The following is a 24,693-nucleotide window of genomic DNA, read 5'->3' on the forward strand; positions in this document are numbered from 1 at the left end:
GCTGAGCCTTCGGTAAAAGTCCCCGTTCTTCCCATCTAAAACTCCCCTTCCATCCCACTCATCACAAAGTCGTCAATGGAAACAGATGCCGCAGTGACCGTGACTTCCATTCATACTTTGCTATAAATTTACGGAACATTTCCTTCTAAAGCTTACAGGGGTAGCTTCTTACAATTTTCATCGTTTTCATGTATTTGAGACCATACGGTTAGCTTCGTACAGCTTTCTTTTTTGCATCTATATTTGTATTTGCTTTGCCTGTCAATTTCGATCACGGAGCTTTAAGAAATCATGCAAATCTGATACTCGTATTTTCCTCACAAGCAAAAGCAGGCTTTAAAGGTTGTGAGTTCTATTCAGCTTCTATCACAAAATCAGCCTCCTGAGCTGGTTATAATCAGCTTCCTGGTTAGTTAATTTTTCTCATTTCCTTATTATCCAGGCTCCGTTTTCCTGTTGCTTTCAGTTCTACTACTAAGCCATCCCTAGCTAATCTTTGATTTACATATGAAGATATGTTCTTTGGTAATATTAATCTATATTCTCATAAGGCAAAACTGGCATTCAGGTCTAAAGAAGAAATTATAAAATAGCGCTTAAAATTCATTTTCTACCGAATCTGATTTAAGTGATCAATTAAGGAAAAATTCTGTAGGGTGAGGGAGAGAGTTGTACATATGTTTGTTACCGGTGTCTCCAAGTTCATACAAGAGGAAGCCATCCACAGTCAGATAGTTCTGAAACCTCTCTCTGTTGATCCAAGATGACAGATCACCATCTTCATACTCTTAAAAACAAAGTTGATGTTACAGTGTAATTATGTCTGTAAAATGTTTATAATGCCATATAACATGGCTGATGCGTGATCATAATCTGAAATTATAAATTTCACTTATAAGAATCTAAGTGATCAGATGCACAAACATTAATTCACAGAACAATTCTTCACTGCGAGTTTGTCACACTGCCCTGAGACACCTGAGGGCACTGTCTGGGAACTGTGGGAATAGCTTTCTGATAATGCCAAGGAATTTTGTTACTTTTGTTAAATGTTGTAACAGCATGTGGTTATCTAAAAAGAAGTCCACATTTTTAAAGAGCTGTGCGAGGAAGCGCGCAGTGATGGACTGCCACTGGGATTTGCTTTAAACACTTCAACAAAGAAAAACCTGTTGAAGCAAATGTGCTAAGATCTTGGTAAGTGTCTAGGCTGGGTGATGGGCATGTACGTAGAGATTTAGTACTTCAGCATTCTCCTTACTATGATGTCTGTTTAACATAACGACAATATTTAAAAAACAGACCCAGTGTTTGCTTCGATGAGACACGCTGAGCGGCAGGTGCACGGTTACTCCCGTCTGCCAGGGAGACGGAGCGAAGGAAGCCACAGGCCTCGCCACTGCTGAAGACCTTTTATTGCTTCACCTGTGTGCGTGTCTGAGCTGTCATGTCTTTTTAACAACTAAATTTGGATGTCTTAAAGTAATATATAGAAACTGCATCGCCTTTACTTCTCAAAAAGGCAAACAACCTGACCTAGAAAAATGAAACCTTTAATGAAAGAACACTAAATGGAAAAACTAAAGTTGAAGGGTAAGAAAAACGCATCATCAGTCTTTCAAGTAATGGAAACTGCAAGCAGCAGCCGCATTTACTAAATCTTTCATCAACACCCAAGTCCTACAATAGGCACAGCATTTTAAGTTTAAAATGTTTTATGTGAGCTACGACTTGGGAACTTACCGTCGTAAACAAAGTAAGTTCCGTCTTTGAAAACAAGCACCGCAGGCATTTCTTTCAGTGTCACGTACTGCAAAATCAGACATGTAAATAACTTTACCGTTCAAAAAATTTCAATTGATAGCTATATTTTCAAAACAACTACACGGTAACACCGGAAACACACACACACACACACACACACACACACACACACACACACACACTCTGACAAAATTGTTACAGACAGTTACAAAGAGCAGTCAGTCTCAAGTTCCTTCGCAGACTGCGTGTGCTGTCTCTTTTTCCATCCGCCGGCACGGCGCCGCTTGCTGTGGCGGAACCCTGGAGAACTCGGGAACGGAGGGCCCCACGGGAAGCGAAGGCCGAGTGGCCCCGGGTGGGAGAAGAGCGGCGCCTCAGGGACGACCGCGCGGCAGGCTGGAGCCCTTCCCCACCACTGCGGGGCTGTGTGATGAGTCACCGTGCTACCTGGGGAGTCGGCGTCCTCCTCTGAAAATCGGGGACGCTGAGCCCCACCTCAGCAGGGAGTTGGGAGTCAGATCTACTGACATACGAGAGAGCAGGCTTATACTGTAAACCGCTTTATAAATGGGAACTTGTAATTAATAAGGAATTTATTCCCAAGGTAGCTTCTTACAATAATGATCTGTGTTGTAATTATTTCAAAATAGTGAAATTATAGCAGGGAAATCAGTATTGGAGCAGAAGAGATACAATTTGGGTAAGCCACGGAATGACGTAATACTGAAAGTAACAATAAAGAAATCAATCAGTATATAACTAATAAAAAAAAGCAACAATAACAATAAAATAAAAACGAACAGCAGTCCTGGACAGATTACAAAGGGAGGAGGCATATCTCAGGTAATACAAAAGGATCTGGTGACATCACTACTAAAAAACGGGACGGCACCACGAGAATGACTATCTTAAGGGCAGAGCAAAGCTTTTGCGTGAGGCTTATCAATGCGCACATCTCTACCACCCGATCTTAGCAACTCAACCACAAAGGTGCTTCCCAAGTATTGTTAACATTAAGCATCTCTCTCTTTCGAAGCTACCTGAGTGGGCCACACCATGACTTACTAAACAGCCGAAACCTTGCAGCCATCTGTCTCCACGTGTTGTGAATCTCCCCTCCTCTTTCCTTGTTTCCCCCTAAACTATCTTATATTACAGTTATCTATCTGCACGACAATCTCCTCCACTCATCTTTAAGTATCCTGAAGTCAGAAATTGTCTTAATTCATATTTTCATCAAACCCTTATTACACTTATTGAGATTTGTATAAGTACTAGTTGGAGAGCTAAAGAAGCTTTGCATGACCACACATTAAAATTCAAAGTATGAGAAGAACATAAAATCATGGGCTTTGTCCTTATTTGAGAATTCTCTATGGGAGTAAAAATCCTCATGTTATTCTGAAAAAGAATGATCACCCTCTCTAGCCAACTTTTGCAACCACACACTCAGAACTAGAAAAGACATAACAAATATTTATATTTGCAGGATTAAAGAATGCTAAAGAAACTAGTTAGAAGGCTAATAATAAAAATAAAAACAGCTTGATAACCAAGAAGCCCGCCCATGCAGCAGATGCCGTTTGTGCCCACCCAGATGTTACAGACATCTTAGACACCCCATCATCATCTGAGGACAGAGATGGAGTCAGACGGAGTCAGGGCCTGGAACGCTCCAAGTGAAACGCCCTGAATAGCTTCACAGATGAGCGTCCAGTACTCATTCTCATTTCTAACACTAACTCAGTGTGGCCCCACTGCACTTAGGAGATGAAAGTGTATTAAAAGTTCTAGTTCTGGTCCATTCTAGGCCTTTATATCACATTAAGATACCCTAAGGCATTCCAAAACGGTGGTTCATAAGCTTCTGAGGCATCTGTTTAGACTCCAATGGCCTGCATAGCTGATTTTCCAGCATACCTTCCCTCCCTGTCAAGAACGAATGCATACACAAAAAATATGGCAAAATAACTTCTTAGACCAAACCAGGCAAACCTGAATGAGTTTAAGCTGACCGGAAACTGGTGGCAGTTCCCCAAGGAGTGGAAAATCATTTCAAAATACATATTTATAAGATAAACATCTACGTAAATTTTACGGGAAGCATTAAACACATACTCCAGGTAACTGTAATTGTCTTAAAACAAAATACTTAACAGGTGTGATGTGGTTTCTCATCGGGGTTTTGATTGCATTTGCCTCAGTATTACAGAATTGTACACTTGAAACCTATGTAATTTTACTAACCAGTCACCCCAATAAATTTAATAAAAAATAAACAGTAACAAAATTAAACAAAAAAGTGTCATATGACATACTTTTGTGAAAAAAATTGTTTTGATTTTTTATAACTTATACTGATTAAAAAAAAAGCTCCCTTGATTTATTCCACGTTTCCCCTCAGCTACTGCCAAATTTCTCAGGTCACCTGCTCAGTGAAACTTTTCTGAAGAGAAGCCTATACCTGTGGCTTCCGATTTCTTACCCACATTCTCTTAAATGACACCAGCGAGGAGGCACGTGTCCCCCTTACTGTGAATGAAACTGCTTCTCTTTGGCTACCTTCTTATCCTCACAGGATCACGCTGTAAGGAGCTCGCTCACTGGGCACGCCCGCTTTACACGCTTTTGTTTTAAATCTTGGCTTGCCGCTCATCTTGTTTTTCTACTTATTGGCTATTTCTTCTCATTTTCTTTTGCCACCTTTAGGTCCTGGATCCTCTTCTTTAAAACTTTACATCCCACATTTAAGAAATCTGTTTATAGAGCCTTAACTCTAGAACCCTATACACAGCTGCGTCTATGATCCTTGGACCTAGATGTCTAATACACCGAATCAAATCAAAACGCACAATTCCAAACTCTTGATCACGTTCCTATTACCCTACGTGTTCCTTCTGCCACATCCCACAGCTCACGAAAACACCATCTCCCTAGTGGTTCAAATCAAAACCCTATGAACGTCCTTCATTGGTCCCTCTCCCTCCAGCTCAGCAAGCTCAGCCAACGCCATCTGCAAAAACATGACGATTCTTTCACTTCTCTCCAGTTCTCTTACTAGCCTCCAAGCCCAAACTTCCTGTGTTACTTCAAGAGTTCAACTCATGTCTCCAGACCTACTTAAATGCCGATCCAATTCATTCTGCACTTCGTCCAGACCAATGTCCTTAAAATAAACTCAACACCCAGTCCTTCACCAGCTTCACCGGCTCACGCGCGCCGGCCATGGCCTCCAGGGCCTCTGCCCGCCTCCGACTTCCCCTCTCACTGCATCACGGCCACACTGGCCTGCCGCTCTGCTCTTCAGATATGCCAGGCGCGCTCTCGGCTTGGGCATGCACGGCAGTATCACTTCCCTGATTCTGGTTTGCTCTGGCCACAGAGCTCTGCAGGCTCCTGCATGTCACAGAAGTCCCAGTTCAGGCATTATCTTCTCAGATGGACATTTCTTGACCAACGAATCCAGAGCAGCCACCTCAACTGTAAATGTCCCTACTAACGCAGTACTCCTTTATGTTTTTTCATAGCAGTTATGATATGTTTATAGACTTGTTTACTGAGGATTACTATCTCACTCTGAAGACCTAACAGAAGACCTCACCCGTAACACTAAATTCAGTCCGCTCCCTCCACCTGTGAGAACGTCGGCTCCATCCCATCAGAATCCTGACTGTCTCACCTGTCGCCCATCCAGGACTTAATATAGTGTGTGGCACATGACTAGGGGATAGGAAGTCGCTATTTAATTTATATAAATATATGTATATAAGCAAATCCACTACTTACAAACCAACTGAGGGCATGAGGTATCACCATTCACTACTGTTATTATTTTAAAGAGAAAAAAAGCATGACTGTAATAATAAGAAGCCCTAATGCTATCAACCTGGTGACGTTTGCTTATTAATAATAAGCAACCTAGGGCCCTCAGAGTTATTACGTTTACTGTTTCCACACATGTCACAGTGACAATAAATCCGATAAAATCAAGTAATAATTAGAAAAATGAAATTGTCATTAAAATTCAATTTTAAATATTACCTCAGGAACCACTTCTTCTGAGGCAGAAAAGAAGTATGTATATACAATTAATTCGGAAGCAGCATCTATGTATTTCTCCTGTGAAAATGCAAACAAAAAAGGTGATTTTTAAATATTAAGATCCAAATTCATTCCTCATTAAACATTCATTAAACATTCAGTGCAAGTGGTATCATCACTAAGCAGTTTCATTACAATTTTCTACCTTAAGTCCTTTTATGTGAAAAGATGAAATTTAAGCAAATGCAATAAACTACTTCTAAAGCAAAAGACCACTGTAACCAAGTGCTTTCACACCTCTCTAAATAGTTTGTTAAATATAGCATAAGCTCAGTGTATTTTAATTTGATTAAAGGAAGATGTGTGTATACACACATACATATTTGTACAATAATTTAAGACAATGATCTTTTCCCTTAAAAATTTTACATTCAAATGCATTTTGTGGTCTCAAAGACTCACAATGCAAAAAAGCAATATAAAATTTAAACGACCAGATCAATAATAGAAGAAATACAAAAGCAGGCACCATCTACCTACTTTTTATTCACTCTATTTCATAAAGGCAAACACTATATCTGAGAAAGTATTTTTATTATAAAAATTTCCAAATTAGATTGAACTAAATTATCTCCGATAAGAGTGAAGCAATTCTGAGTCTTTAGTGAGGCTGTGACTATGCAGAACATTAAATTACAATACGCCTATGTTTTTGGATTAAAAAATAAAATCGTTGATACCTTCAAAGGTGACTCCCCACCTACGTAAACGAAAAATACACGGTGTCTTTTCCGCACGTGCTCGAACATCTGCGCGCTGGGCAGCGGCCGGATCAGGGCCCTGATGGGAAACCACACGCACACGTGACTGCGCGAATGCACTTAACACTGCTGAACTGCCACACATGCACACGTGACTGTGTGAATGCACTTAACACTGCTGAACGGCACATGTCCAATTGATACGGTGATAAGCTTTGTGTTAAGCTTATCACAATTCAAACCAAACCAAATCAAAAAAAAGAGAAAAAGCAACACAAACCGAAAACAAACTTGCATTTGACCTAAAGACGGTGCACAATTTATTTACTCTTATTCATGTGTCAGCCTATCGTGTCCAAGGTCATAAAGTTTAAATGTTTTATTAACTGCATTTTAAATGTATCACCCAATTCACATAAATCTTATCAAACTGTGGGCCATGGCCACTATTACATCCATATAACAAAAATACAATTTAATCTCTGTTTAAAGACTAAATTTCAAATACATCCCTTTAGAGAGTACTATCATCTTAGCCAATATTTTGATAGGCGAAAACATCTGTTTAGACTCTTCAGCAAAAACAAAATAATCCACATGAGAATTATTTTTTTCTTCCTTTCAAAAGATCATTCACACAAACACACTGTGAAATACTATCCCAGGAGTGTATAATACTATGTCAAGAATATTTATGTCTTACTCTATCCCCATTTAAATGATTCGTAGTTTTAAAATACCCAATAGAGGTTAAAATCTGAAATGTTTCATAAGTATGTTTTCCTTTCAGGAAAAATAAAAAATGGTAGTCGAAATAGTACATTAGAAACTGATAATAACAATACAAAGATTTTATTATATAAGCATATTTCAAAGCCAAACAGACTCAGAAATGAATTAACGTCAAAGGTTGTTACAAAATATATCACTTACAAAATACTATTAAAAAAACTAAAAGAAGAAAGTCTTTTAAAAAATGTAGCGTATGAAATTCTTACTCCACCAATTTTGCAAAAAGAACAAAAGATATTTTTCAAGGGCAAACATATTTTCAAAATGCACAACTCTTTAGATGTGTTGCATCACTCTATTCCAGTTCTTATTTTTACTTTGGTAATTAACTGGTAAGTGATGCAACTTCAGAATGGACTCTTGAAATTCCGTTTGTAATCGAGTCACCCCTAGTTACGTCGGGGGAAACCCTTCCTAACCTTAAACTAGACCTCATTAAAAATTGCCAAAACATAAAGGCTAACCTAAATTATGGGGGAATAAAGTACATCCTTCTAGCAATCCTCTCATATAATTTAAAGGTATCTCAAAATTTATTAATTCACAGAATAGAGAAAATGTAGTATACAATGAGAAAATACAGTGAAAATTATATTAACAAGCTTTGCAAATTTTAATATATAAAGCTCATTCCTAACTGTGTCTTTTCTCAAATAATTCAAACCAACTGGTATCATGCCACCCAAGAACTCCATATTTCAATTTATATTAAAGCTATTTAAAGGTATCACGGAATATATCCTGTCAAATTCATAAGAAAGTGCCTATACTTTCCTTTTTTCTGCTTTTAAAAATTTTTTTATTTATTTTATGGTGACACTGGTTAATGCAACTGATAAGTTTCAGCTGTATGTATTAACAGTAAGGCATATATATATTTACATTGTGTTCACCTCACGTAGTTAGATTTCTTTCTGTCACCACATATCTGACCCCTTTTACCTTCAAAGTCAATATAAGTTAACCTATCTATGTGAATGTTCTCTTCAAAAAGATGCACATAATCATTTCCATAATTATAAACACCAATGTTCTTTATAACCGAGCAAGAGGTAGATTAAAAAAACAAAATCACTGCATTCAAATACACAGGACATGCTTATAGAAGAATCTGTTTCCTTATCAGTAAAACTTCAGAGATCTGTAACTCAAATAGATCTCTGGGTTCTAATTATGTCACATCCTAAGCAAAATGTGCAATAATACCTCACAGAAGGCATAAAGCAGAGGGTGACAGATCAGGGGAAGTATTTTAGCTGCATCTAAAAAGCATTTTCCAGTACACAGGCTAGGGATTAAAAGCCCAAGTCTATTGGGCTTTTAATACTGTGGGGTTTCTCTTAAACTCTGATGAAATTAGGTAACAATCTAAACCAGGGAGTACAAAATCGAAATGATAAAAGAAAAATTAAGATTCACAAGGTTGTTAGAAGTAACCGAATTTTGAAAATGTATTATTAAAAATAGGGAAAATTCTTCTATACACTAAATGAATTTAAATGTGAGGTTAAGAAGTCTATAATACAAATCAAAAATCCTTGTTTTTTTTTTTTTTTTAAAGGATCTCTTTATATATGCTATGTAATCTTATCTTTTCTCATAAAGACAAATTTTATTTAGGTTAAGTCCCTAAAAATATGTGTGTTGAATAACATTCTACTAAAGTACATTTAATTTTTAAATATTAATATCATACAGTAAAGGTCTTTCCTAGTAAAACTTACCCAGATACTCTGTGAGCAAACTCAATAATATCATCTTTAGTTCGTGGTCCTCTATAATTATATGCCAAGTCGCCCTTTAATCTTAAAGAGAAAAAAGGAAAAAAGCTTGAATTATTTCAACTGTTTTAATATTTAATGTTGATCGCTTTATTATAAAAATTACAGTATGTAAGATAGTCAATGCAGAGGTGTTTTAGAAGTATCATAACTACATGAAATGTAGCCAGCTGGCTTCAGAAGACAGACGACTTAAAATATAAAGAAAAAGGCTGTATTTTATTAAAATTACATGAAAATATTTTACTCTGTATTTGATAGCTACATGCATCTATGCCTTCTAATTAATAAATAACCTACACATTCATGGTCAAGAGCCTGTCAAAACATTATAATTCTCGCCTCTTCTTTTTTTAAAAGGTAAGTAAAAGGACAGGAAATTGAAAATATTTTGGTAGAGGTAAAACAAATTTTAAACAATACGACATCTTAGCAACTTGACAGATGCTCCAAGCTTAGAGTAAAACAATGCATAAGAACACCTACTCTAGAAAATTAGGTATTTTCCAAAAGCCTGCCAATGAATTATGTGTCCAACTGGGATTTAAAAAAAAAATTGTGAAAGCACAATAGAACGTTTATAATTAAACAGAAAGAATGGAAAGGATAATTTACTTAACACAAGAAAATAGAAGAGGTTTAGCAAATATTTTTAAAAAGTGGGGGAAAGTCAACACAAAACCCATTAAACAAAAAATTTAAATCACTCAAATTTGGAAATTTGAGATCTTAAAATATTAAAATAAAAACATTATAAAAATTAATTTGAAAATGATTCAACTCCTTACATTACCAAAATAAGGATATGGATGAAGCTCCTAAGAAAATTCAGTAAAATCACGATTACAAAATAAACTAAGCCCTTTAGAATTATCACACCATTTCTTCCAGCTTATGCGCTATATATTAGACTTGCTCGACACGTACAAATCAGAGTTAACATCCATAAATTTGATTCTCTGTTTCTTTCCTCTCTGATGAAATGTTTATTACAATTATAGAAAAGTAAACTTTGTTAGGAGACAAGATTCACATGACAAAGCAGAATATAGTCTCGAACTCAAGAATAAAAGACCTTTCATACCTTGCTCTGCACAGTGCCCGTCACACAGCACTCAAAATACATGTAGTGAATCAGCCATAAACAACACATGTACTTAAATACAAAGAAAAGCATAAAGATGCAGCCCCTTTTCCTCTGACCACATAGTGCACCTAGAAAGAACTGCTGAACTCAAATCTTCAATCCTCCAAGGAAGCTACTAGAAACTAATGTGATTAAACGTAAGTAGAGTGAACTAATAAAAATACACATATAAACATACGACACTCAACTTACAGCTTAATTGTTGGATAACCTCGAACTCCAAACTCTGAAGCAATGCCTTGATAAGAAAAAGAATAAATAATTCTAAATTTTTTTAAAAAATTGAGAAACTGAGTAATAAATGAGCCTTTTATTTAAAAAATATATCAACATATTTACACAAACTCAGAGATATGTTGTTTTTAAGTCTAAAAAGAATAAACGCTAACAAACGAACATAACATTCTCATACAAAATAATCACTTAACAATCTAACCTATGGGCTGCACAAAATACTATGTATGACAACATAAAAAAATGTCAAAAGAATAGTTAGAATTTTATCTCTAAAGTACTAATTTTAAAAAGACATTCTTGTTAAAAAAAAAAAAGGTATACATACACACATATATAAATAAAGTCTCATTTCTCATTTGAATTCATTTCCAGGACAAATATTTCTTAAAAAAAAAAGTCGTTTCCTCCTTTAATGTCTTCTGAGACTTTAAAGAACGGCGTTACATTTTAATTTAAAAAACAAACTGTATCTGCAAAATCATTTAATTTTTATAGTTAATGGTCTAAAAGCAACTTTATCTACTTGTTTTAAAAGTTTTTTTTTATAATAACCTAGAATAATTCCAAACGTCACAAAGACTATTCTCAAATCCTTGCATTAAAATGAGACGCAGCTGCCATAATGGCATTTTTTTGAAGGAAAGAAATAATAACAAAAGCAAACAGGACTAAAAATTATAGAAATCAAAATAGCAAATTAATACTGTATTAGTTTACAGCTTCAAGGCAATTAGGACAAAAAAGAAAAAATATTCCCACTTAAAAGACAATATAAAACATATTTACACAACTATAAATAAACCGTATTTATTCACATGATCTCTCCCTTTGTTAATTTTCTTCATTTCCAGGATATTTCCTTATCACAGTTAGGTATAAGGACACTACTTGTATACATGGGTTCTGGTTCACCAATCACTTCAGTAATCATTAATCTTGGGTTTCAAAACACTCCCCACCAATATGCAAGAATAAAGACAAAGAGAAATTGTGACAAATAACATCCAAAATTTCTCTGCCTTTCTTTGTCAACTCCAGAGGTTCTCCCTTAAATATACAGAGAGAGGGGACTGGAAAATGATCGACCTGGTTTTTATTAGAGGCAACAGAAATAGCAGAGGTAACAAAAATAAGAACTCAGGTTCTAAACATATAGGTCCTGCCTCTGAATAGTCATGTGAACTTAGGCCAATTACATAATTCATTTGTGCCCATCTCTAATTTAGGACTTAATTTGTCAAATGTAGTCTAATTAAAGACTGCTGTTACAGAGGTGGTCTTCACAGAAAGGATTTGGGGGAGATTATGTGAGTGAAGAATGTTCTTAATGCCTCCTATCCCAAACTAAGGGGCAGGAGAATACGAGCCCTCATGACCTTCGACTACGACTCATGAAAAACTGCCAAAACTTATGACTGACTGGAGAGGAGAGTACATCCCATTAACAACTCTTTATATAATTTTGTGTAAAATTTACTGATGTGAAAATCAAACTAAAAAAAAATGGAGTATGTAATCAATGGGAAGACAGTGGTGGTACTTTATAGCCTGATGCTGTGCTCCTCACAACAGGCTTCCAAGAGAAACGTGACGCCATCACTCACTAAGACACTCAATCCCAGCACGGACTTCCTTGACCTTGGCCTTCACGTCTGTCAGACGGGGACGTGTACCGCCACCCACGCGGTAGTCCCTCAGCTCCCTGAGCATGAACCTTCATTTCTGACAGAATTGCAACTGACAGTGGCTCCTGAACTTCAAATTTAGGTTTCCCTAGAGGCAACCGGGTGTATAAGAAAAAAAGCGCCCCAGGACAGCATGAGTTAAAGACCCAGGATGGGATTCCAACTTCTCCTGCTGGGGGAGAGTTTAAAACGAGGAAACGTGTGAAAAAGAATTGAACAGACAATCTGGCACATGGAGACCCTCAAGTGCTAGGTCCCTTTCCTCTCTATTCTTGATCCTGATATTAAGTAGTTATCTGCTGACACGCCAACGTAGGTAACAGTGGTAAGAATCAGCACGTACAGAATGCCTCATAACTGGCCGTAATATACCTTCAACTACACCTCGAAACCATTTTGCGGGGCGGAAAGTGTGCTCATGTTGTTTTTCAGATAACGATACTAATACTTAAGAAGATGTGGGAACTCGCGAGCAAGCGCCGATCAGGCAGCAGGCCTGACACTGAAACTCAGGGCTGAGTTTAATTTTTTTTTTGTTATTATTTTATGTTAGAGAATGGTTTGTATAGAAACCTGTGAGCAATCGTCTTTACAAACTACAGAATCTATCTGTAAAATGAATAACTTGCCCTGAAGTTTTGTCATTTTACATGTTCGTGAATGGAGGTGAAACGTGAAGTCCCCTATTCCACCTCCGTTTTCTCCCTGAAGTGGTACCAGCTGGTGGTAGAGGCTTGGCGTGGGGGTGAATGGCGGCGAGCTCGGATTCTGGGCCGCATTCTGCTTCCGCCTGTAAGTCTATTGTTTGAAACTCCCCAGTCTTTCCCCCGCTAACTACCCTGTGTCCTTCATCTGTACGACGGGACGGTGGGCAGGACAGGGAGCTAAACTCAATCTGAAGTCCCCGTCAGCTCAAAAGTACTACTCTTCTTAGTATTTGGTGGCGCTGCGTGTCTGACGGGAAAAGGGACAACAGTGGAGCAGTGATTTCCAGGTGGGGGGACTCTGCCCTCCAGGAGTCACCTGGCAACGTCCGGAGACATTTCCAGCTGCTAAGACTTGGTGGGGCGGGGAGGGTACAACTGGCATCTCGTGGCTAGAGGCCAGGGACGCCGCTCCACAGTGCGTGGAACCATCTCTCCCACAGGGCATGATTCTCTGGCCCCAACTGCCGACAGCTCCAAGTCACCGACCAAAGGGCTTAGAGTATAGAAGATAAAATTAGTTTTTAAATATAATCTGTGAGCAAAGAATTGGAATAAGACTGTTATTGGCCAAATGTCATGATGAGTTTATACATCGAGAAGAGGTAAAAAATGATCTTTACCATAAAACTATGCCAAACTTAGGTTGAGGAATACACAATTTCAATGGTTTCATAATAAAAATCAATACATCATTACAGGTAATATAATAACTTCTAAATGAAACACAATTTTAGCACTCATTTTTGAAGGGATATGTACAAAAAGAGAAGATAAAATACATATCTAAATTTACGTTAAACATACATTTTTTAATGTTATTTGGTTATAGTATTATTAGTTAATACCATGCATCAAGAAATTTTTGGTACAATTCCAAGCACACAGGACAGGATGTCACAATAGTTCGAATTTCTCCAGTTCAAGAATTCTACGCACAGTGTATACACTGAGTATATTTGCTTCTAATCTCTGCAATTACATGATTAGAAATAAGCCATTCTCCAACACTCTATAAGAAATTTTCTATACTTGATCACTGAATAATCTCATCCCACCCCAAAGCAAAGCCCTGTAAATAACTAGCCATTACAATAATACTTTGAGATTCTCCAACTTAGGCGTGCAGCAGAATCACCTGAAGTCCATGTAGAAACACATTCTCATGACCCAGTCTCAGAAATTTTCATTTGGTAGGGCTGTTATGGCCTTTGGAATCTGAATTTATACGAGTGCCCCAAGTAATCCTAATGCAGGTGGTATGAAGACTAAATGCTGAGAAACACTGATTCTGTGACAGCCTATAAAGTGACCTAAGGGATGGAAGAGATACCCAGGAAACAGCCAATTCTTTAGTATTCTAAAGTTAGACATAGAATTTCGTTGGCAGCTAGCTTGAAAAAGAAATTCAATTTCTTTACGTTTCTGATTCCAAGCTCTACTCAAATGCCTGTACCGGAACTGCCTTGAAGAATTTAAGGGACCTTTAAGACTTATATGCCAAAAATCTATTTGTAATCTCTAGACAGTGGATTTTAAACACTTATCAACTTTTTTTAAATATTAAGACAATATCCTTTTCTCCATAGCACATAGAACATCTCCTTGACTACGTAATAAAGTAGAAAATGCATCTACCACTAACATCGACATTAAATAACACCAATTTACTTATGTTCACTGGTTACTGTTTGTCTTTCCCACTAGAATATACATTCCGTAAGAGTAGAAACATTTGTTTTATTACTAGTGTAATCACCGATGCCCAGATCATGCCTGGCATATCATGGCACATGGTAAGTGCTCATTAAATGCCTGCTGAATGATTTGTATGATTCGAGTAGTCACAGGATTTACAGGCAGGTATCACCATGCAGGCTGGGTGCAGGCTGGGAGAGGGGGTGGAGGGGGTTTGTTGGTCCCCATCCATGGAGTAAAGGACAGAAACTGTATGAAGCACCATCACAACGCTTGGCGGAGTGGTCCTCGGCATACAGCACGCCCCTTTCCCTGCCCAAAGCTAGACGCTTGCTTGAGATGTGTTACACGACATGTTTCATACACTGCAAGCTCTACAGAGTTCTCTGCTATTAATTCAACATAACAGATAACAAAATGCTAAGTGAAAAAGAAATAAAATCTATTATGATCATGACACCACAGGTGAAATTTAAACCTCTTAATGGTTTATGAAAATAAAATGATTAAGTCCCATTGTAAAGTCTGTAAAAAGCTAAGACCTATAAGAACATTGCTTTTAAGTCACAGCATTTAAAATACTTTCCTCTCTAAACTACTTAGGAAAACAGTCTTGGTTATTTTTCTCCCTAATCATAGGGGCACATAACATATACTGAATATTAAGCTAATGAATTACATTCTATAAAATTTGACTTTATGTAAAGGGTTGATTATCACTGTAGCATCGCGTGAGTAGTTCACCGTTAAGATTTTTACTGATTTATAGATACTCTTTTTATCGATTATCTCTGTACTCCACTTTCCTTTATAAATTACTATTACTTCGCAGGATAATTCAACTGGTCACGAGAATGTGCCATGTTTAAGACTTTATTGCACTTGTTGCTTAGTTCTTCTTTCTCCCTCTATTACACTGTCAGGATTTCCATGACAAAGAGGATTTCTTCTGGTTCTTTAATCTATAGAGACTAGTACAGGGCTTGACAAATAGTAGTTAAGTAAATATTGACTATGAATGGAGTATATGAATGAATATATGTACATGCATATCTAATCAACACATATGCCTAAACACAATAATTTACTTTCATGAGCAACAGCTGAATAATTTCTTTAACACTGTTAAAAGCTTATTGCAAGAAGTATCAACTCAAGCATATTATTCTCCCTTTATAGCAACTTCCTGCTATTGATCTCTCCTCCTCTCCAAGTTTCAACAATTCGTTTGTGACTCAGTAACTCCAGCTCTAACATCTTATACTCTAGTTCCCTATTTCCAAACATCTACAAAGCAAAATACAACGAATTCATGAAAACGCACACAAAATCAAAGTTATTATTTTCCATATAACCAGCGGCAGCGTAGCTCGGTAACTACACTAAGAAACTTACACTATTATTTTCGATCGTTCTTCACATCACAGAGCTGATCCATCTCACTTGTGATTTCACCCTTGAAACTATCTGTAAGGATCACTGTTTCCTCTTTGCTCCACTGCCACCCACCCAAGTCTGGGCTTCCAGCATCTTCCCCCAAGATGCACACGAAAGTTGACTTAGAGGCTTGTCTTGTCTCTGCTCTTTCCATCGTACACGTTGCTGCCAAAAATATTTTTTCAAATTACTTGCCTACTCAAAAATATGCATTGCCTCTCAACTAACAACAGATAAAATCCAGAACACTTTTTCCCACCTGAGAGGCCGTTAAATTATGGCACTATCACTATCACCCTACATGTGTGAACCACTGTCTTAGGGGTTTTGGAAATATTAATACAATCCTCACAACCTGGAAGGTTACACCACGCTTCCATTTACAAACAAGGAAACTGAAGTTATGGTATTTTGTGGCACTTCCCCAAAGCCACAGGGCACGGCAGAGCTGAAATGAAGACACAGGTCTGTTTCCTGAGTCGTACCCAGAGCACAATGCTGACTTCTCAAAATGGAAGTCACACCACACACTTCCACCTACTCATTAAGAAACAGGGAACCTGCATTGCTGAATGCTACAAGGGACTTTACATGTGTTGTATCACTGAAATCTCAAAACCACCGATGAAAGAGCCGCTACCATAAACATGGACCAGTGTAGAAATTAGAGACGTGAAGAAACCTTCCTGGTGCGATACACGACAGGAGCGGGCGGAGCCAGGATGTGAACGCAGGTTGGCTTTCCGAAGTCACGCTAAAAATACCTCATACTTGTCTTTCCTCGAATCCCTTAGGACAGGCATTAGTAAACTTTTCTGTAAGGGATCATAAATAAATATTTTGTGGGACATACAGTGTCCGCTACCACTGCTCAACTCAGCCACGGGAACAGGAGAACAGGCCCGGACGACAGCTAACGGACGAGCGTGGCTGCGTCCCCTGGGGCTCTATCTACAAACACGGGGAGTGGCTGCATCTCCTCCGCCTCTGCTCTAAGACGGTCTGCTCCCCCGCAAGTACTTGTTTACGCTCATTTCCTGCTCTAGGATTCTGCTTTAACAGTCTCTCTAATGTGAATACTTTCCTGACCCTCACTTGTGTTTGTCCTAACGCAACTCATCCTTCAGATTCCCACTTTCTCCACCACCACGCCATCGCAGAGCGCTCAGACACTCTCTCGTTCTTAACTCCCACGGCAACGTTGATGGTTTGCCACTCACGCTTCTGTAGCCGCCTCAGGTGCTGATTTTCTCAGGTGGGCTCAAAGCAGGAACAATAGCTTACATTAACATACACCACATGTTACACAGTCGATGGTTAATTCATTTAACTCATAAAGCACAGTCTTAAATTAAGACAACTTTAATTTTACATGAGCAAAAAAATATGTATCTCTTCCTCTTACCTTGAATGCTGCTTTGCATAATTAAAACATTTTCATTACGAGGACAGTGAAGTAATAAACTGAGTAAATAAATACTTACCAGAATAGGAAGTAGCATCCATCTTTCCAACTTTAACTGGAGAACCCATGCTTTTCATCTCAAGACCAACTTCATTCCAAATCGGTTCCAGTTTTTTACAATGACCACACCATGGTGCATAAAACTTGTTAAAAAAAAAAAAAAAAAAGACAACCATGAAAATGCTGTGCTACTGTGGTGATCAAGCTTAATGTTTAAAGAATTTCTTCGAATGAATAATCTGATAATAATCTGTTTTAGACAGAAGACCTAAATATAATTTTCGAAGTGATTATGTAATAAGACACATGCAAGCCTAGATAGGTTAACTCCTAGCAGGTAATGCAACATGGACACTACTGTTGAGTTCATTTGAAATGACTACTAATAACTGTTTAAAACAGATCTATGATTTACGATAAAAACATCTTTGCTTCTAAGTGTGTCCATGTTATACACGAGACCACTAGGTACACGGACACGCCCCTTACGTGTATATGATAAACATCAATCTATTTCTACTATAAAAATTCCAACAAAGTAGGTGCCTTTGCTACTTTACGTGTAACCGTTGGTAAGACGTGGCAGATCATTAAGTTGACAAACGTTTGGCAGAAAGACAAGTCAGGCTGATTAAACTAAAACCACAGTTCTTCCTCTTTCAACACCAGATGGCTGGGGCAGTAATTAGGCACCTCTAGTTAAATGGAATAACAACCTGCTCGTTGTATTTTAAGGAAATAAGACATCTATTTTTCAACATTATACTATGGAAATGATCAAACATACACAGAAAGAGAGAGATTTAAACTTCGGGCCTTCATGCCCCATTGCCTGGCTTTGACAACTGTCAATCTGCCACTGTTATGCCCTCTCTTTTGCTGCCAGTCTGCTTTCTGTATGGAGGCACGTTAACATGGATCTCAAACACCATAAGGTTTAAATACATCCCAGATTTGCAAGTGAGGAAAGGAAGACGAAAATTGTTCCTCTGTTTACTATTAAGATGAAATATGATTTTGACTGTCAAGTGACATTAATTCATACAATCTCTTGGATAATATTAAAAAGCAAGGGTGAATTCTATAATAAAATCATCCCATAATCTTCCTCAGAAATAATTCACAAGGCAACCTCATCAGAATTTCATCAAAACCATGTTTCTTGTTAGGAACCATAGGCTCTGAGATTCATTTTAATATAAAAACCCAAAGAGTACTTTCAGAGAAAACAAACTGAGTAAAATACGTAAGTACTAACTGGATATATCTGGCTGGAGAACATAAGTTAAACTGGTAGAGGTGGTTAATTAGTAGAAAAAATTCATACTCACATCTACAAGCCAAATGTCATCTTTTCGATTGTCTTTAAACCTAAAAAACAGAAAACAAGGAAACAAATTGTTAGGTAGTTAGGCAGACACGAGCGAAGGGGTAGGTATCGTCATAAGGTTCTTAAACCTACAGTGAAGGCCAAGAGAGCACAGCTCCATTATGAGCTCTCAGGTCCCAAGGTGTTCACATCTCTCCACCTGCGACATTCTGTTCTGTGCCGTGGACAAAAACAGCGCCCTCGGTCAATCCTCTACACTGGTGAATCCAAATCTTTAAGCTCTGCTCCCGTTTTGTAAAAGGGTGTACAACTGAAGGTGGCCAGCAGACACCTTGGTCAAACACGCAGTACTAATGAAAAGTACCACCCAGGGGACCCTGGACTGCTGGCCTGAGATGTGTAATCCAGGCTAGAGTAATCTTGTCCCCTCCCAACAGTTTATTAAGCCTGTCCTTTAACTTAACTGTTCATTAAAATATTCAACCACCCCTGCGGATTAGGGGTGACAGGGAGCATGGAGAGTCCACTGTGCGCCCCTTGACCGGGCCCCTGATGGGTAGCCTGCGCTGCAAACCCAGGGCTGTCATCAGATGCAGAGTTCTCAGGGGGCATGACAGGAAACCGTGTTCCCGCAGGGTCTGGACATGTGGCCCGAATCAGTGTATGCATGAGGATGGCCAGGCCAAATCCAGAGTAAGTGTCAACTGCGATCAGTATCCAGGGGAAGGCTCTGGGTGGGATGTGGGGCCCAGTGTGTTGACTGCTGGGAGGCCCTGGCCCACTGGAAGCGAACTGCTCCTGGGGAGTACTCTTAGCCCGATCCACGGTCTGACAAGCGCAATGGCTTTTTCATGCTCTTCTGGGGTCTTCTTACAGCAGTGTCGGTCCGTGCACATCAGCCCAATGTAGGACAGTATCTGAAGTTCCACAGGTCATCCTCTCGTGGATGCAGGAGGCGGCTGTTGCACGTGTGCTTGCTCTGGACTGAAGAACAATTCCTTTTTTGCGCTGAGCTGATAAGCAGGATACGCTCCTTAGTTACATCCTCCTGTCAGAATAGGGGCCTTTCTGGTAAGCATCCACGTAAGTCACAAAACTCTCACTGGGAGCAGAACCACTCTTTCACCAAGTGTCTCGTCTGTTCATATGCCACACAACCAAACGGCCAAGCCACGAGCCACAGCCCCGAGTCAGTGAAAACACAGCTGTGCTCACATGCTGGGGCTGGAGCGAGGAGTGCGCGGCAGAGGCCAACGGGGCGGATAACTGTAGTCCACCACAACGCATGGGGGCGCCACTGCGCGAAGGTCCTCTGCCACGCTTGAAGAACAGGTCTCTCTCGGGATGGACGGGGGCCACACCCAATTCCATTCCAATGTAGCTGGGAGGCGCCATCAGTGAACCCGGCTCAGGGGTGGTCCAGAGGCGGCTCCTTGAGAGTTATGCCTCTTCGTGGGGCCGTCCGTGAGACTCCAGCTGGGACCCGTGTGTGTCATTTCCACTTCACCAGATTCCAGAGCCGTCCCTGTTCAGCGGCGTGGCTGGAATTCTGCTTGTGATCCTACTGCACTCGTCCACCGAGGCCCAACCAGAGCCTCTCAATGGTGTATGTCTTTCAGTCAACCTGGGGAGCTCATGGGCTCATGCGGGCCCGTGGTACTGTCCTTCTGCCATAGGCCACAATCAGTAAACTGTAGGTCCTTGGGGTCTAGGGAGAAGAGGCCTGGTGGCCCACTGGGGGCCTGGTGGTCCTGTTCGCTGGGGCCCCACTCAAGGGCAGTGGCCTTTCTGGTAACCTGATAATAGGTGCTATCAAGATCCCCACACAGGTTAGGTGGCAGCATCAGCAGCTGAACTGGACCGTCAATTCCTGGGCCTCTGTTCTATTTTTTGGGTCAGAAAGGGCCAAAAGTTTGGTAGCAATCTCATCTGGAATGAGATGCTGTACTGCTTCCCACGTCATGCCCAGGCATTTCGGTCGGGCACTAGGTCCTTGTACCTGGTTTGTAGGAACAGCTCAGCCATGTTGCCATGGTGTCCAGCCCTTGCTGGGCCCTGCCCTCGTCTGGGTCCTCTGGGAAGTTGTCATCCATATAGGGGAAGGCCAATGCTCCCACCTAAGCAGGCCTATTTCCAGACCACGAGCTACCCACTGATGGCACATGGGTGAGATTTAGACAGCCTCGTAGGAGGACATTAAACTGTGCCGAATCTGTCACACATGAAAGAAATTGATCCTGATCAGCTTAGTGGGGAGAAACCTGAAAAAAGCATTTGTGATGTCCACTGCCCCAGACTGGGCACCCCTTGGTGCCTCTTCCTAAAGTCAGGCCCCACCAGTGTCAAGAGCAGCCCCAGGGCACTGAGCTACCTGTAACTGACAGCGAGCCTCCCAGCACCCAGGCCTTGGGCGAAGCTGGACAGGGCTGCTGAATGAGACAGTCCACAGGGCTCTTCGGGTCCCTCCGGCTCGGCACTCAGGACAGTCATTTCTCTTATTTGCAGGCCGCCCCTATTATTTTTGGGAGATGATGGCACTAGAAGCTGGGATAGGTTCATAGTCTTCCACGTGCTCCACTAAGATGGCCCTGACTGCAGCGCTTCCCACTGGGGCTAGGGGACAGAGGCGAGCGGGAGTGCACACACACTCCACGTCCATCCCAACAGCACGTTCAGAAGGAGGGGCCCGAAAGTTCTCACCGAAGCCGGCCTGGGCCAGGGTGCTCATAGTGGCTACCAGACTCAAGACCGGAGGGCATCTTATGTCTCCTCCTCATCCTGGATTGTAGGGATTACACTCACCTGTGCACTGAATCCACAAGGCCTGACAAGTGCAATTCTGCCCCACTTCCCTAGTGAGCTCTGACCTTGGCATAGGACCTTCTGCCTCACTAGGAGACGGAGAAGCCTCACCCTAACAACTTGTCAGGGCCTGGGCACCTGTTCCAGGGCGCTCTGACTCGTCTCCAGACTCACTGAGCAGGATGGAAGGACAGCATCTGTAGGAGTCACTGGGGTTGTCCTGTGGTCCCTAGTGGGACCACCTATCAGACCTCTCATGGCCTGGACTGTGGCCATCAGGCCCACGGTGAGGTGCCTATCCATCTCTTCCCTTGGGACCCTATTACTGAGGAACCAGACCTGGATATCTTTTCTGAAAGCCTTTCGTCTAGGTCATCCTAGAGAAGGCACCCAGCTCCAACTCCTACGTCACTCTTTGTGCTGGTCCGTCTCTGCTCTCTTGTGGTGGCTGCTTTTCCCATACCCATAAATTTGTCAGTTAAGACTTGGACTGTGTCACAGACCAACTGAGCTGACTTCTTGAGGAGACTTAACAGGGTCTGGTAACAGGCAGGAGCAGTGAGGACACACTTAGAAATCCGCGTCTGGTTTAGTTTCATTATGAACTATTCTTAACCCCTCAGCGCAGACCGAAGGGATCCCTGGGATGGCTGGCAGGGGCTCTACAGCCTCTGTGAGGGGGACCAGACGTGGTTTTCGGTGACAGGAAACTCACGATGGTGGGTCACATCTGTCAGGGTCCAGAGAGCACCCAGCTGAGGAAGGTGAGGGTCTTGGGTGTCTGCTCATCCCCAGCCTCCTCAGGAAAAGTCACCGCTGTTAGGACACTCTAAAGGAGGACATGTACAGCGACACAGCATAATGAGGTTACGACCCTGCTGACAATGGTTCCCCTTGGAATCAAACAGTGTCCACAAACACTCCGCCAGCAGTCCCCGACCCCCGATGGCATGGCTGGCGAAGTGCTGGCAGGGCCCCCACGCACCCCTTCATCCACGCAGCACCGCGCTCCACCAACCGCCCTGCTGCTACGCCAGCTCCGCTGTGCTGAGGTGGCTGTTTAGGACAAGCCAAGCTGAGAGTGACAAGGCTTTATTCACTTCCTGCAGTAATGCAAGCCGAGAGGCACACCAGGTGCCAGCTCCTCAGCTTCTATTTTCCCAAGCAGAACGGCACCAGGCATAGGTCAGGTGGGCTGGCACAGACAGGAAGCGCGGCACTGCTGAGGAGCACGGAACCGAAGGCTTCTGCCTCCTTGTGCCCCCGTGAGCAGAGGGGAGGAGAGGGGAACGGGACAGGAGGAGAAAGGCACTGAGTCCTAGAGGAGAAAAGTGCCTCAGCTAAGCCCCTCAATAAGGAAGTCTCAGGAGAGGTGCCTAGGAAACGCCGTAGGTGAGGCCCCCCAAAAAGGCAACTGGGCTAGGAATGCAGACGTGGGAGCATGGCTGGCCCAGGAGGCCGGTGCATGACTCCAACATCCTCCAGAGACTGCAGAGTGTTGGCTGCGCACCAGGTCTGGGGTGGGAGGGTGGCTCCCCCCTTGAGCCCTGCCAGGAAAAGCCTTACAACTGCCTGACAGATCACACACAGGGTTTAGGTCTGGAGCAGGACTCAGCTGCTAGAAGGCCTTCTGATGCCCGCAGTGGTGCTGTACTGGATACCTGGACCCACTCAGGAGCGATTCAAGCAGAAAAACTAACACATACAAGGTGAAATGACAAAGTACAGAAAAGCTTGCCACGGTTTTTTTGGTCTTATACCTCAGTAAGATCCTTTTGAGCACAACCTCATTTTGTACATACACTGCACTTAGGACAAGTTTTAGAACAAAATTAGTGCTGTATAAGCACTGGTCATTACTGTCTCTCTTAAAAGATTAGACTCATGTAAATATTCACAGTTGGAAGAAGTTAAGATATTATTTGAAAATATGTATACTCACGATTCATCTAAGTCTTCTACAAATCCTTTACAGAAAGCCATATCAAGTAAAAGAACTGAAAAAAAAAAGACAAAACGTATATCAAAAATGCTGATTTATCACTTGACTCGTACTATATGCTTAGTCCCCTATGTTTTTGATTTTTTTTAAAGCCTACCAAAAAATTCATCACTGAGCCATCCCAGGGCACAAGTGATGCAAAAGCATCAACACTTCATGTGTTCAATAAATCTTTACTCTGCATGCAACCATGTTGTGACAGGCGAGTTACGCTAGTAAAATCTAAGACACAGAGGTTGTTTTTAAATATACATTTACTCTCATCCTTTTTCCTCTTCACCCTTCCATCTTTCTGGAATAGAAACAAATCATTCTTCTGTATCTCCTTTCTCTCTAGCAGCAATTACCTCTTCGGTATAAACTCAAAATGCCATTCAAAATACCGTCAGTTTTTTCCTTCCAGTTTATAGGCAGCAACAAAGTTCGGCTACACCTCTAATGATTACAGAAGAGCGTGTCACATAGTGGAAACTAAACAGCTGCTGAAGATGGAAACACACCACAGCGCGAACCAGGGTATCTGGTGCTGGCACACAGGACACTTTTCACACTGCACAAGCCCGACAAGCTGACCACGTCTGTCCCTGGGCATCCCTCTCTTAGGCCCTGAATGGGTAGAAATTCTTTGGACGTGACAAGACTGGGAACCTAAAGCCGAAGCCAGGTCTGGCTGCTAGCTGGAGGGATGGCATCCTTCATGCCTGTCAGTGAGGTGGGCGCTCCTGAAACTTCCTGACACCCCGAGAATCAGACTCGAACGGAAGACGGCCGCATCTTCCCGCGTCGGGAGCTGGTCTCCGTCCGAGACGCGCTGGAGCCAGGACCGCACGGCATCTGCTCAGCCGCGCGGAGCCGCGACGGCGGGGACATCTCGGCGGACTCCGCAGCCTCCCCTAGCCGCGGCCACAGACGCTCCGCCCGGGCGGGACCCCACCGGGGTGCGGGGGCCGCGCTCCCACCCCACCGCCCGCGCGCGGCCTTTACCAGTGGCGCAGAGCCGCAGGACGTCCCTGCGCTTCCGAACCGCCATGGTTGCCACAGGGGAGC

At 41.4% G+C, this 24,693-nt stretch overlaps 1 protein-coding gene across 3 annotated transcripts in view; it reads right to left on the bottom strand.

Annotated features, from left to right (window-relative positions):
• TMX3 (thioredoxin related transmembrane protein 3) overlaps nt 1-24,687 on the bottom strand; it is a 37,519-nt gene extending 12,832 nt beyond the window's left edge. The window contains exons 1-10 of one of the 3 annotated variants that reach the window (XM_006913731.3): nt 24,631-24,687; nt 23,587-23,641; nt 18,844-18,883; nt 17,532-17,655; nt 10,479-10,524; nt 9,083-9,163; nt 6,546-6,645; nt 5,806-5,883; nt 1,744-1,810; nt 689-787 (exon numbers count right to left, since the gene is read on the bottom strand). In XM_006913731.3, the coding sequence (XP_006913793.1) occupies nt 689-787; nt 1,744-1,810; nt 5,806-5,883; nt 6,546-6,645; nt 9,083-9,163; nt 10,479-10,524; nt 17,532-17,655; nt 18,844-18,883; nt 23,587-23,641; nt 24,631-24,676 (736 nt within the window). In that variant the 5' untranslated portion in view covers nt 24,677-24,687. Of the gene's footprint in view, nt 1-688; nt 788-1,743; nt 1,811-5,805; nt 5,884-6,545; nt 6,646-9,082; nt 9,164-10,478; nt 10,525-17,531; nt 17,656-18,843; nt 18,884-22,359; nt 22,585-23,586; nt 23,642-24,630 lie in introns of those variants that run through there. The other 2 variants (XM_025048092.1, XM_025048093.1) reach the window with 2 other exon arrangements.
• Nucleotides 24,688-24,693: the final 6 nt, after the last annotated feature.

The sequence above is a fragment of the Pteropus alecto genome, unplaced genomic scaffold (genome assembly GCF_000325575.1).
Source record: "Pteropus alecto unplaced genomic scaffold, ASM32557v1 scaffold14, whole genome shotgun sequence".
Taxonomy (NCBI): Eukaryota; Metazoa; Chordata; class Mammalia; order Chiroptera; family Pteropodidae; genus Pteropus; species Pteropus alecto.